At 38.1% G+C, this 13,001-nt stretch overlaps 2 protein-coding genes and 1 long non-coding RNA gene across 8 annotated transcripts; 1 reads left to right on the top strand and 2 right to left on the bottom strand.

Annotated features, from left to right (window-relative positions):
• Positions 1 to 543: 543 nt before the first annotated feature.
• msl1a (MSL complex subunit 1a) lies at positions 544 to 5,364 on the bottom strand. Its single transcript, XM_077212100.1, has 9 exons — positions 5,226 to 5,364; positions 3,874 to 4,611; positions 3,513 to 3,712; positions 2,927 to 3,177; positions 2,762 to 2,826; positions 1,616 to 1,683; positions 1,383 to 1,507; positions 1,220 to 1,292; positions 544 to 1,113 (listed from the first exon to the last, which is right to left on the bottom strand). The coding sequence occupies exons 2-9, from the start codon at positions 4,495 to 4,497 to the stop codon at positions 1,023 to 1,025; spliced, it is 1,497 nt and encodes a 498-aa protein (XP_077068215.1). The 5' UTR covers positions 4,498 to 4,611; positions 5,226 to 5,364; the 3' UTR covers positions 544 to 1,022.
• On the top strand, positions 973 to 2,312 carry LOC143721579 (uncharacterized). Its single transcript, XR_013196753.1, has 3 exons — positions 973 to 1,099; positions 1,231 to 1,698; positions 1,776 to 2,312. It is a non-coding gene; the product is annotated as an uncharacterized LOC143721579 (long non-coding RNA).
• Positions 5,365 to 5,519: 155 nt separating the features above from the next.
• On the bottom strand, positions 5,520 to 10,873 carry LOC143721578 (major histocompatibility complex class I-related protein 1). Of its 6 annotated transcripts, XM_077212103.1 has the most exons (8): positions 10,712 to 10,832; positions 8,469 to 8,504; positions 7,870 to 8,130; positions 7,001 to 7,270; positions 6,603 to 6,893; positions 6,340 to 6,455; positions 6,213 to 6,234; positions 5,520 to 6,106 (listed from the first exon to the last, which is right to left on the bottom strand). In XM_077212103.1, exons 1-8 carry the CDS (start codon positions 10,797 to 10,799, stop codon positions 6,072 to 6,074), a joined length of 1,119 nt encoding a protein of 372 aa, XP_077068218.1. In that variant the 5' UTR covers positions 10,800 to 10,832; the 3' UTR covers positions 5,520 to 6,071. The 6 variants fall into 6 exon arrangements, with proteins under 6 accessions (XP_077068218.1, XP_077068219.1, XP_077068221.1 ...); XM_077212104.1 differs by lacking the exon at positions 6,213 to 6,234 and having other exon boundaries at positions 6,321 to 6,455; positions 10,712 to 10,873; XM_077212106.1 differs by lacking the exon at positions 6,213 to 6,234 and having other exon boundaries at positions 6,321 to 6,389; positions 10,712 to 10,814.
• Positions 10,874 to 13,001: the final 2,128 nt, after the last annotated feature.

The following is a 13,001-nucleotide window of genomic DNA, read 5'->3' as shown; positions in this document are numbered from 1 at the left end:
GCTCTTTGAAGTTCATTGGAGCACCACAGTACACAAATATGGTTACCATTTAGTATGGTATATTTTATCATGCATCATGGCGGTACTTTGTTTTTTACATTTACAGAACTTTTACATTTATGAAAAACTGACCTATTATTTCCAAATTTCTCATACAAGGTATAGGTTAATACTTTTAAAACTGATGACTGCAGTAATGTAATTTGTTTGCATCAGTTTTGTATTTTTAACCAAGACACTGCAGCTGAGCATATGAAATTTATGGAAAAAATGTAACATTTTCTTCCACATAATTTATTGCCTAAAGAACAGCAATCGTTTAAAAATAAATTCAGTGGGTGTCTGGAGTCTCTTAAACTACAAGAATGTCTCTAAAAAGAGGAAACCGCATTGCACCCTTTCTGATCTCATTCCACTGGCTTCTAGTTGCATCCCCTTCCAGTACACTTTGCTCTAGCAAAACATAAAGGTCAATTAGAATTCTGTAATTTAGCAATCAGAACAATGAGTCATTAAAAACAAAAGACATGAAGACACAGCACATCCATATGACATTTTAATATTTGAAATAATTTCTTTAGCTACAAGTATCTTACACATTTTCTTAGAACAAAACCTTATATTACAACAAATGCTTCAGTAACCAGTTTCGCAATTTTCCCTCTTTCATTCTCTTTTTGGGACTGAGAGAGCTCACACACAATCAACAAAAATGCAGCATCTACAGTTTTGATATGTTTTACGGTAGCTCTTGATGTGTTAGGGTAAGCTTTGGTCATGAACGTGAAACACTGAAGTGCTTCATTCAGCATCATGATCAAGGGTGTGTGGTTGGGAGAGCTTGTTTCTCAGGCATTATAGAGCAAAACACATTTTCTCATAGATACCAAGCAGAGGATTTTAGGAAGACCTCCAGAAGATCCAAAGTGCAATCTAGGTGAGTATGAGAAATGAGAGCACAAGGGCAAGATTTTGCTTCAGTGCACAGGACGGTACGAATGACGCAGCTTCCTTGTGATGTTTCATTTGCGACATGTCCGATGAGGCGTCCGTTTCTTGGTCATCTCTGCTCGACATCGACTACGCTCATCCAACCAGGGCAAGTCAAAGTTTCTGTTGAAACACAGCCAAATAATTACTTTTATGTATTGCAATTAAATCAAGATATCAAAATAAACATCATTAGCATTATGCAAAACAAAAACAATTTTTAACTTACTGCTGTTTCAGGTTGGGAAGAGGTCTTCCAAAAGCCACCACTGGCAAAAAGGGTGTCACCATAACAGACTCCACTGAGGAAATACACAAAAAATAAGCACATTAAAAGAGAGGACCAAATACTTTCAAGGCACATGGGCGGGGGGATCCATCTGCTGAAATACCATCTTCAAGGTCTGGATAGAAGGAGAGCAGCTCTGGTTCCCTTTCCTGAATGACCTTCCTCCTGTTCATCCTCTGTTGCAGGCGCTGAAACATCCTCTGCTCCCGAATACGCTGGATATCCCACCTGAAAAAGAGAAATGAGATTAAAGGATAAATAGATTCACAGTGCTCTTGTCTACTGGACGCTACACATAAGAACAAAAAAAAACCGAAACAAAAAAACAAGCATCACCTCTTCCTCCTCTTCTCATCAAGTTCAAGCCTTGAATGTCTCTTCAGAAAGACGTTATCATCCAGACACTGCACAGAAGAAAGGTATGAGTATTTAGATGCATTACTAGGGCTGAATGATTAATTGAAAAAAATGAAACTTGATGATTTGGTGTTTTCAGAATCTCACAGCGGATTGGTTCACAGAAAATGCAGCTCCATTTTCATCTGCTCTGAGTTTGGGTTGCTTACAATGTGCATTTGGGAACACAGTGCCACAAACTAAAGCGAGTGAAAACATGAACACACTGGAGAGCTGCTTTATAGTGGAAAAGGAAGTTGTACTTTGGTCAAATGAGACACTGACACTGATTAAAATCAAGCTGCTTTACCATATTAAACATGAAAAACAATCTATAGTATATAAAGTGCTATATAAATAAACATGATTTTACTAGAGTGCCGATTTGCAGAGCTCGTGCAACACATCCATATTGCTATGATCAGATGCTTTTCTAATGCTTTATAAAAAAAATGCTTGCTGGCAAAAATTTTGTTGTGTGTTTATTTTGTTATTGAGAGGAAAGCGTGCAGCATATATTTACATATTAATCTAAACGTCGCTCTCAGCAGAGTAGGTGGCGTTGGATGTTCGCTAACAGTGTATCACTGATCATGTGTTTCTAACTTTGTTTAACCCCTAAGCGAAGAATGAAAAAGAACTTTGCCGTGAGTATATCTCAGCGTCAATGTTTAAAGTTTGAAAATTTAAAGTCTGGGACAGCCATACCTATTAGTATTGTAATTTTACAGTTGTGCTGTAAAATATAAAAACTGCTGTAACCATTATTAAACGCATTATTATATTATTATTTTTAACATTGAAATAGCATTATTGCAATAGTATTCTACTTTTTTTTTTTCTTTTGATGTACAGTATATATATATATATATATATATATTTTTTTTTTTTTATCGAATAGTAGTGATGATGATGATAATAATAATAAATCTTTATTATTTTATAGTCATATTGATATATAATTTTAAAAAATCTGGACAAATTATGCAGCCCTATAAACAAGTAATTATACCCCCCCCCCCTCCCCAATTTGTGCGGCCACTGAATAAAACATTGCATATTGGGGTGCTCACAGTTCTAACTAACCTCAGGGATGTCTGACGACTCTTTCTGTCCTAAAGGCTCTAAGATACTCTCCCGCCAGGATGGAACTACATACAGAGAATGATACATTTGAACATCTTTAATATACTTTAATTTCAACATATAATTCAAATCATTTACAGAGAGATTACATAAATTTCTCCCCACCTGCAACTGTGTCCTCGTGTACAGGTGAGGATTCTCGCCACGGCGATGGTGGCGGCTGATGCCAGCAGCAGAGGTACATCTCTGTGGTAGCCAGATAGGGCAGTTCCTCCGAATGAGACAATTCAAGCCCCATCTCTTCCTGGGGTTCCTCCTTCAGATCTGGGCCCTCCTGTGGTGGTGGTGGTGGTTGTGGTGACCTGGGCTGCCCACGTCGTGACCTACCCATCCGAAAGTCTTGGAAAAGAAACCTCCTTCAAGAGGGGGAAAAATTAGGATGTATTTAGTTTTATCAATTAAATGCTAAGAACTTAATTAGGTACAGCACATTAGTTTGAACAAATGTTAAAGAAATAGTTAACCCAAAAATGAAAATTCTGTCATAATTTACTCACCCTCATGTAAAATAAGATATTTTGAGTAATATCTCAGTGTTTTTTTGTCCATACAATTGAAGTCTATGGTACCCAAAACTGTTTGGTTACCAATATTCCTCAAAATATCTTCTTTTGTGTTCTGCAGAAGAAAGAAAGTCATACAGGTTTGGAACTTATTCAAATATTTCAAAAAAAAAAATGCATGATCATACCTTTTCAGGCTTTTTCCTCCTCTTCCAAAGTGCATTTGCTTTGGAGTTTGGACCCGCCCCTCAGAATGCTGGACGTCGTCTGAGGCAGTGACCTCAGCCTCAGGTTCCCTACGACGAGGAGTCTGAGAAGGACGGGATTCTGCTCCATCTTTTTTCACCATCTGCAGCCGGCGCTCCATGCGTTCGATTCGTGCCATTAGCTACAAACACACACCTGTGTTAGGCTGTGTATTAAACATTGGGTTTAGCTTAACAAGTGTTACAAAACTATGAACATGCCCACTTTAACATTTAAATATGCACATGATTTAAGCATTTATTTCATAAAAGGAGAAGAAAAAGTGCAATACTATTAGCATACCATCTCTTTTTCAGCTTTAAGGTCATCAATCTCTTTGCTCTTGTTGTGCAGTTGCTTCTGCTGCTGTTCAATCAATTCCAGTTGCAGCAGCAGGATCTGTCGGATGCAGCTGGTCTGCGTGTCCACAAGGCCTGAGCCTTTCCTCACATTCCTACGCTTCCCATCGGGACTGCTCTCTGGTGAGGGGATCCCCACGACCATCCCCACTTGCCCTCGATCTCTCCGCTGATTGCTGCCATTTGATTCCATAGGATCCATATTCCCTACGTGGTTGTGTTTGCCCTGACAAAACAGTGATTTGTTCTTGACCGGGGAACCTTCGGCCCCCATCTGCTTGGTTGACGCGAGTGTCAAGGCCTCCGGCTTCTCCCAGTTCTCCTCCTGCCCGAGGTTCCCTGCTGGAGATTGGTCAGGGCAGCTCAACACGCTCTGACGACTGATCTTTGCTTGGCTGTGTAGGTGATGCTTTTGATTTACACTGTTGTGGTTTGTGCTCAACACATTGGTGGCAATGTTGCGGCTTTCCTTCTCCGGGCCAGCCAGGGATTCGTGGGCTCCAGGAGGTTTCTTGCTGAGGCTTGTGTCCAGTCTGTGTCCTCCACTTGTGAACGCACTGGATTGCATAGTCTTTTCGACTTGCTCCAGTTGGAGATATTTTACCAACACCCACCTCTACAGATGAGGAGGATTTGTGACAGGCTTGATATGTGTCTTTGAGGCCCTTTTTCTATAGCCATTCTAGGGGAAAATAACAAAATAAGGTATTTTATTGCAGAATTTGACCATGCATTTAACTCAACAAGGTAAGACATCATATTGAATAAGATAAATAGGCTGCAAAGCAAAATGGAAAGATAGGCTTACAGTGAGTGATAAAGGGCTGACGTATTGCTTGAATGTGCTTTAATGGTTCTGATAACTTGACATCCAAGAGTAAAAATGTAATTTAAAGAAACATTATTTCTGATCATATTTTCAAAAAAGGAAATGCATACTGTTAGGATAAGCTATCCTTCTGCACCATCTCTTAAATGTGCATTGGTGTCTGTAAATTCATCCCATGCATTCTGTTTACTGTTTAGGGGAGGGCATTTTCCAGAGTCATGCATGAGCAATTATTTGGGCACAGGCACTGTCCAACATTTTATATCTAACGTTACATACAGCAAAAAAATTACAATCAATTTCAGCTGTTCCTTTCGTCTGCTCTTGAGGGACGGTGACGCCATTTTAAGTCATGCAATCATGCTGCATATTTAAATATAGGGAGCTTATCGCAACCACCGACCAAATAGTTCCTTATCATTTTGCATCGATGTTATTTAAATTGTCCCGACCCCGCCCGAACTCACCTATCGCCTTCCTTTGGCCCACTGGCACTTTCCGATTTGTTTGAATGTACGCACTCAGCGCATGCGCGGTGCGTTTGGAATCTGATTGGACGCCGGACGCGTGGAGAACAACATTTCGTGGCGCGCGGGTCGGGATGATAGACTGTCGGGTTGGGTTTGAGCAGAGCCGTTAAATATGAGGTTTGCATTATGACATCATGCAGAGATTCTCTATAGATTTACATGCCAGTTGCAGAATTACGGAAAATATGAAAGTATGAACCGAGAGACTATAATGAATTCACAGACAAGATATAACAAATGTTTGTTTATAAGCTCATAGTTACATTTTCAAACAGTTTTTAAAAATAAAATAAATATACAGTACTACCTGATTAGATAAATATTGATGAGTTCTGGTGGCTGATTAGCTGGCAATACATTCTGGCAAACAGTCATGCTAAATAGCAAAGTTACATTGCATATACATGCAGTTATTAACATAAATCACATGCATAATTTTGTAAAACTTACAAACATTGTAAAAAATACTGAAGTATTCAATACTATAACCGACAAAATCTGGGTGTGATAAGAATACTGTGAAAATATGTTTTAAACAAAAAACAACCTTGCAAACCTAAATTAATAATTAAAACGTATGTAATAAATAAATATTAAAAAACATTCTCTCAAAATCAGTCTTATTTTCTTGTAAAATTTAATCAATGTTCTTCTCTGGATGCTAATGGATGTTTAGGGTGTTTTTTTTATAAATACTTTTTTTATTTCAGGTCAGTCAGTTTATCAATACAAAATGTGTCCATTCTGTAAATGTGAACAGATAATGTTGTGCCTCTTCAGATGTCACATCTGCGGTTGTTCTATTGTTTGGTCTGCTGCTGAGGAGGAGGAGGAGGGGGGGGGGGATCACACATTCATAAATGTATTTAATATTTAACTCACTTAATAACAAATAAGTATACTTCAGCAGATCACAACACAAACCTGAAGCTTGTATGTAGATGACCTGCAATATAGAGACAGATATACAATTATGAAGTATGGCCAGCAGATGTTATGCTTTATAAATACAATCTTATGTATTAGTGAAACAGTGTCAGTGATTCTGTACCTGCTCAGGCTGAGTATATCTCTTCCTCCATATTTTAAAGGCAGCCAGAGCTCCAAACACACACAGCAAAACAAGTAGTACAGAGGGAACCACAATTACAGCATCAGGAACAGGTTCTGCAATCAATCAATCAATCAATCAGTGTGTGTGTGTGTGTGTGTGTGTGTGTGTGTGTGTGTGTGTGTGTGTGTGTGTGTGTGTGTGTGTGTGTGTGTGTGTGTGTGTGTGTGTGTGTGTGTAAGTTTGCCCTATCAATTTAATACCTATACTGATGTCAAGTTTGTTCTCCAGGCCAAGGTGAGTCACAGTACATGTGTAGGTGTGCCTTTCTCTTTGCTCTTTGACACTGAGTTCCACACTCTTCCTCATCTGGTATTTTCCATCAGCATTGGGCAGCAGTTCTCCTCCCGTGATCCTCTCCTCATTAACTGGCTGGTCGTCTTGAAGCAGGGTCAGATTAATGTGACGTGGGTAAAAACCAGTTGCCAGGCAGGTTATCTGAACTACGCCTGTCTCACTACAAAAGCGTTTAATCACTCTCACTCTGGGCTTTACTGTCAGGGAAAGAGTGAACACATTAAGCAGGAAACGCATAATTCATATTTTCCAATCCAAATAAATTAAGAGTGCATTTGTGAAAGTTAAATTAACTGCCAGTTACCTCTTGCCATCACACGCTTCTCCTTTTTTAGATATTTCCTAAGCTGGCTAATGCACAAAGGGCGGTAAAAGTGGGCATACAGCCATGCATCATACTCCAGCTGTGCTCTACTCTTTATGACAGGCCATTTCCAGTGAGTGTGTTGGTCTCCCTGAATGTTATAGCGTCGTTCAAAGCCACTCTCACCATTAAAGGCCTCCAGAGTCATCATTTGGCCGGGCTCATCGTGGAGAAGTTCACATCCAACCAGCCGCTGCTGCACGTGAAGGCCTTGGAAAGAATTAGTCTCAGATGCACATAAGAAAGGATTGAATTCACAATTCTTGCAACGCTTGTTATGACAATAAAACAAAATTCACAGTGCAAAAAAGCTTTACTTAATTTTTCTGACAACACTATATTTACTGATAGAACAATAAGGTTTTCTACCAATCTTACCAATCAAAAGTTTAAGGTGAAAAATATTTGTAAATGTTTTTGAAAGAAGTCTCCTATGCTAACCAATGCTGATTTGATCAAAAATACAGCTAAAAACAGTAATATTACAAAATATTATTAAAATTGAAAATAAATTGTATATATATTTATATATAAACCAATGTTGAAAAAGGTTGTACTGCTTAATGTTTTTGCGGAAACCGTGATACAGCTTGTCAGGATTCTACCAAATTATTTGACCTCTTCCACTTTTAATCCGTTTAACACAAGAATGAATAAAAGTAGGCCTACTGGCTAATTAATTAGGTTAAAATCCAACTGACTACTTTTGAATGGTAGTGTATGAACATAATGGACAGATCTGAATGAAAATATTTATTTTCCAAGCAGTCTCAAGAGAATAAAACACAAGACCATTAGAGAATAATTACCTCTTGTATAATTTAAGTGATCAATTAAGTGGTATGCTTTGGTTTTCATGCCCTCCTGTATGCCTTTACAGACTGTTGATATAGTAATTTGCTCTGTGACATTAACAGATTCTTGCGCTGATTCCGAGACAAAACTTCTTTCATCTGCGTTATAGTGGCCGATGACAATATCATCCAGCATAATAACTGCAGTGAACTCTGGGAACTGGACTGAACTGTCTCCAGTCAAAAATGTAGCAAAGACCCATAGCGAATGTGACCCTGGGAGAGAGTAGAGATACGAGATTTTGGTTACACTTTAAGGTTAGCCTAGCTTGTTACAGTGTAATTAATTATACATTTAAGTACTGAGTAATAATAATTAATTACAAGCAGGCCCATTTACTTAAGGGTTAGATTGGTTTAAGGTTAGTTTAATTATGCATAATTTGTAGTTATTACTTTAGTAACTTGTAACAAGGACAATGTAAAAAAAATTGAAGGTGAGAGTGCAGAGCATACAATTTAGAAGCTTCAGATGATAATTATTAGACAATAAGGAACTAGAAAACGTGCTTCTTGGGTTAGTGCTGTAAAACTGTGCGAGTGATCTTGCTTACCCGATTCAGAAAATACTGGGGCTGACAGTATACACGCTGCAAAGATTAAATAAAACATGCCTTTTACAAGGTGTTAAGAACGGTTAAATATTTCCTTATTACAAAATTAGAAGACTTAGACATATCTAAGTTTCAGTCTGACTCTAAAGGCAACATTCGGGTAAATCTATGCTATAATTCAGCACGTCCCGTACTGACACTTCCTCATTGTTGTGCACGTCAGTTCATTCACTGTAGGCGTGGTTTCAACACACTAAAAAAAAAAAAAACTCCGGCCACTAGGGGGCGCAAATCAAGTGCCTCTAAACTGAATGTGGGACCTTGGAAGGCAGATTTAAAATATTGAGTGTAATATGGTTAAAAACTGGGAGTTTGAGATCTTGATGACAAAAATAGAACTGTAATTTTTATTATTCTAGAAACAACAATTCTAAAAAGGTGCCACGCAAAAAAAAATATGACCAGTCCTAACTTGATCTTGGTTTTATTGCCTGCGGACTCCAGACGCTGAGGAAGTCCCTCAATGTCTTTTATGCTTAGAAAGGTTGGCCAGTGCTAGCATGAAACCCTCAAAACTTAAACGGCACCTCACAACACGTCTATAACGTGAATACAGTATGCTGTATACTATATAAATAGTTAGAATGTGAACTGGGAGTTTGAGATCTTGATGACAAAAATAGAACTGTAATTTTTATTATTCTCCACTAGATCGCACTCTTTGCCAGGTTAATGCTATTGTCATTCACAGGTCTACATCAAGTTCCTCACCTCACACGTGTACTCAATAGGACTCTTTAATATCGTGTAAACAGCAAGATTATGATTCATTAGTGTAAAGATTTGTAAAAATGTTAATAAACAAGGTGTTTTTACTTCATAGGACCGTGCTTTTTTGTAACTTCCCACAGGGTAATTAAGTAGTGGATAGAAATCCCTGGAGCAGCAGCTACCAGTATATCATGATAAGACTTATCAATATTAATGGTGAATACAAAACAAGCAATGTCAAGGCCATACGGGTTTAGTTAGGCCCGTGTGATATAACTGACCGTGACAATAATAATATTACAACAAAACACCCTGCTTACGCCAACAAGGGGCGATCGTATTTTCTTCTTCAAAAAAAAAGAAGTTCGTCAGCAAAAACTGATTAAAGGTAGCCTACAGCCAGCATCCCTGAGAAAGTGATGGGAGCCAAACATCCCTCTCATAGCTTTAACATAACCATTAGGCTTCTGTTTTGACATCTGAATGGTTAGGCTATAACTTTCTGTATTTCTTTCAAGCCTTTTGGTATTGCAATCAATTATATATTTCATTCCTATGGAAATAAATTAAATTAATAGGAAAATAAAAACTGTTCTCTACTACTAAATGAAGATTTGTTTTTTTCCCATATTTCCATTTAAACACTTTATGTCTTGAGATTGATTATAGGCTACTTCTCTAGGTGGGCCCTAGAATGGAAAAGTTTGGGAACCCCTGGGCTAGCCTATCTTGTTGCCAATGACATGCATTATTCCACGAGTCCACTAAAGAAAAAATATTTTGGGAAAAATATTCTAGGCTACTAAGGATAGTAGCCTAAAGATTAATTTAAAAAGTCAAATTATGTCTATAATACTATACCGTATCGTGTCTGTATGAATGCACGTTTAAACAGATTGTTTTCCTCAGACCGCTGAGATGTTTACATGAATGGTTGACCGAGACTACCCGCTTTCCACGAAAACAGAGCGCCGGGTCAACGCCCACTTTACTGTTCCACTTTAGTCGTAACAGCACCCCCGCACGTGGACCAGCCTGGTGATCGCGCGCATCCGCAGCAGTACATTCGGTGACGACACACCCCTATCACGCTCCTGTACGTGCAGCGCTGTCCTAAGTGTGGGACAACTCACGGGGACCCTGCGACTGCAGCGAGCAGAAAAACAGGGAGGCATGCCTCTATGCGCATCGATGCATTCATCGATGCATTCAAGAGGTTTCGAATGTCGTTTAGACATTTGCTTGAGGATTGAACGGTCCAGCGCGAGCGTTTCCATCTTAAAGCCCAGGCACATGCCAGAGAAAACTGGAGAAGCAAATTACCAGTCGCTAGGCTATTTGAGTTAAGATATATGTACTTGCTGTTTGAAGACGTTCCTGTGGCTATTAAACTACTAAAAGTCGTTTAAAGTAGGACTATTAAAATATGTTTTCATCATGAAATGATATTTCGTTAGGAAATCATTTTTTACCTGCAGAACCAAAGAACTTCAGCCTTATGAGCCTCGTGAGAAAGGGATTTTGGCTACTCGAACACCGGATCATTCCAATTGAAGTCATTATTTAAGAATATGTGATTAAAGCAGCAACTGTGAGAAAGAAAGCATGCAGTCGCTTGAGCTTTATTGAGTCACGCGGACAGTAGGTTAGGAGGCGGCTCAAAGTGACCTACATTCATAACGCTGCAGTTTAGTCTTCGCGTTAAAACTTGATTGCAATGATGATATAGCCTTGTTATTATAGGTATATAAAGTATTTGTTTCCAGTAATTGTATTTATTGTTATAATTTTAAGAATTTATAACTGAATTTATATGATATTCTCGCTCAAGCAGGAACCTTTTTGGGGCCAATCCCCAAAATGGCTAAAAACTAAGCTTTTAATTGTCTTAACCACAAATTATTGCTCAGGAAATTAGACAAATTCAAGACATTATAAAGCCATTGTGGTCTCAGAGAAAAAAACATCAAATGACAGAATTGATTTTCGGGAGATTATGGGAAGTTGTTTGTGGGTGTGGAGTGATGAATCACAACGAAACACGAGTTGCATTTATGAGCGGTGTCTTCGAATAGGCTATCTTCTGAGAAATATGATAATAAAAGCATTGATTGTGTGGGGAGCCTTTTTAGCTGCTGTTATGAGTTATATAGCCTAGCCTAGCTATTTGTGCAATTAATGCTAATTTCCTGATTTGTGATTAAAATGGTTAAGATCATTAAAATCCCACTAAATATTTTCCCAGGACTGTTATTATATGCCTATAATGAAAGGAGTCTCTACCTAAAGGCTTTTTCATTAAATTCCAGTTAGATCCTGAGAGAAGTACACTAGCAGCCCACTGTTGCCATGGTTACCTCCTCATATGGACCCTTTGGCGAGTGTGTGTTTACCACGTGAAATAGGCTACGCGCTACTTTGCGAACGTTTGTGGTTATTTAAACGTTTAAAACCCCTGTTAAAATCTACTTATCTGTATTACATTATATGTAACATTAATTTTAAGAAATCAAACAGCTCTGTGTCAAGAATTCCTAAAACAGCTCTGAATGAATTGGTTGTGTGGCTGATTCGTGTTTGTATTCTCCGGGTTTGCTCACTCTAAAGACATGATGCATCAATATTTTACCAACACATTTAAACAGTCTTGGCTCTGCTGCCGCCTTTGGTGTTCCCAGATGGAGGGAAAGTGCAATGTTGAGAGGCTAATGAGTGTGACTTCCTCACGTGGTGGAGCACGAGCTTGCGCCAGAGTCAGACAACACGGAGAGGACGAATATCACACAGGGATAAAACTACAGTTGTGAGTCCAATGGTGATTATCATGCTGCGCGTTGTAAATCGTCATTGCTAAAAATATGCACGGCTAACAAGGTGTGGTGTTTTCTGGAGAGTCGAGATTAGGGCCTATTATTAAGGGTTTGACGGGTCACCTTCATTTTAACGAACGTAAATAATGTTCTTATTGCATAAATATTATTTCTTTATTTATTCTTAATCACTAGGAATAAATAAAATAGGCTATTAAATAAATATTAAGGAAAGTTGCTGCAATCGTTTTTGGCAGGCCTGCAATTCAATATGCCACCCACGGGTTTTGGACATCGAAAAGCCTATCTTTGAAGATTGTAGTAGCAGGTAAACCATGTAAATAGGACACCACCCTACAAAACGTGCTGTGACAGACAGTAGCCTACCAAGCTAATAATATAGCAGGCCTACTGAAATTCATCTGTTACGCTACGCATTCAGCACTTAATGCGTTTATCATTCAGTACCAGAATAAGAATGAGCTTTATTGCCAAATATGCTTACACAGACAGGGGATTTGTCTTGGTGAAAGAAGAGTCCAGACAGAATGACAGCGACAAGACACAGATAATAAACGTACAATTTGTATGCGTGAATAAAATTAAATAAACAAAATACACAATGCTTAAATGTTATGCAAGGGAATGTGAATAGACTACACTGTAAACAATTTTTTAATAAAAAATTACTGCCTTAAATTAAGTTGGATGTTTGTTATTTCAACTTAAATTACGTTAAACTGACTTTAAAAACGAATGGAATCTTGTATTATAATTCATAAAAAAGTTTAAAATTGCTTAATTAATTTTGATAAGCTAAAGCAAATGTAAAAACATATGATGTCATAACATTGATCATATTTTTTTTTTACAGTAGGCTAAATATGATACAATATGATATGCTACAGTTGGCTTTGCTATACCATCATTATAGGAACATCATGACTTCATA

Source organism: Siphateles boraxobius, unplaced genomic scaffold, assembly GCF_051911475.1.
Source record: "Siphateles boraxobius isolate OS27281-9 unplaced genomic scaffold, OSU_SipBor_1 66, whole genome shotgun sequence".
Taxonomy (NCBI): Eukaryota; Metazoa; Chordata; class Actinopteri; order Cypriniformes; family Leuciscidae; genus Siphateles; species Siphateles boraxobius.
The sequence above is the reverse complement of the archived record's forward strand: the minus strand, read 5'-3'. Positions and strand labels throughout refer to the sequence as shown.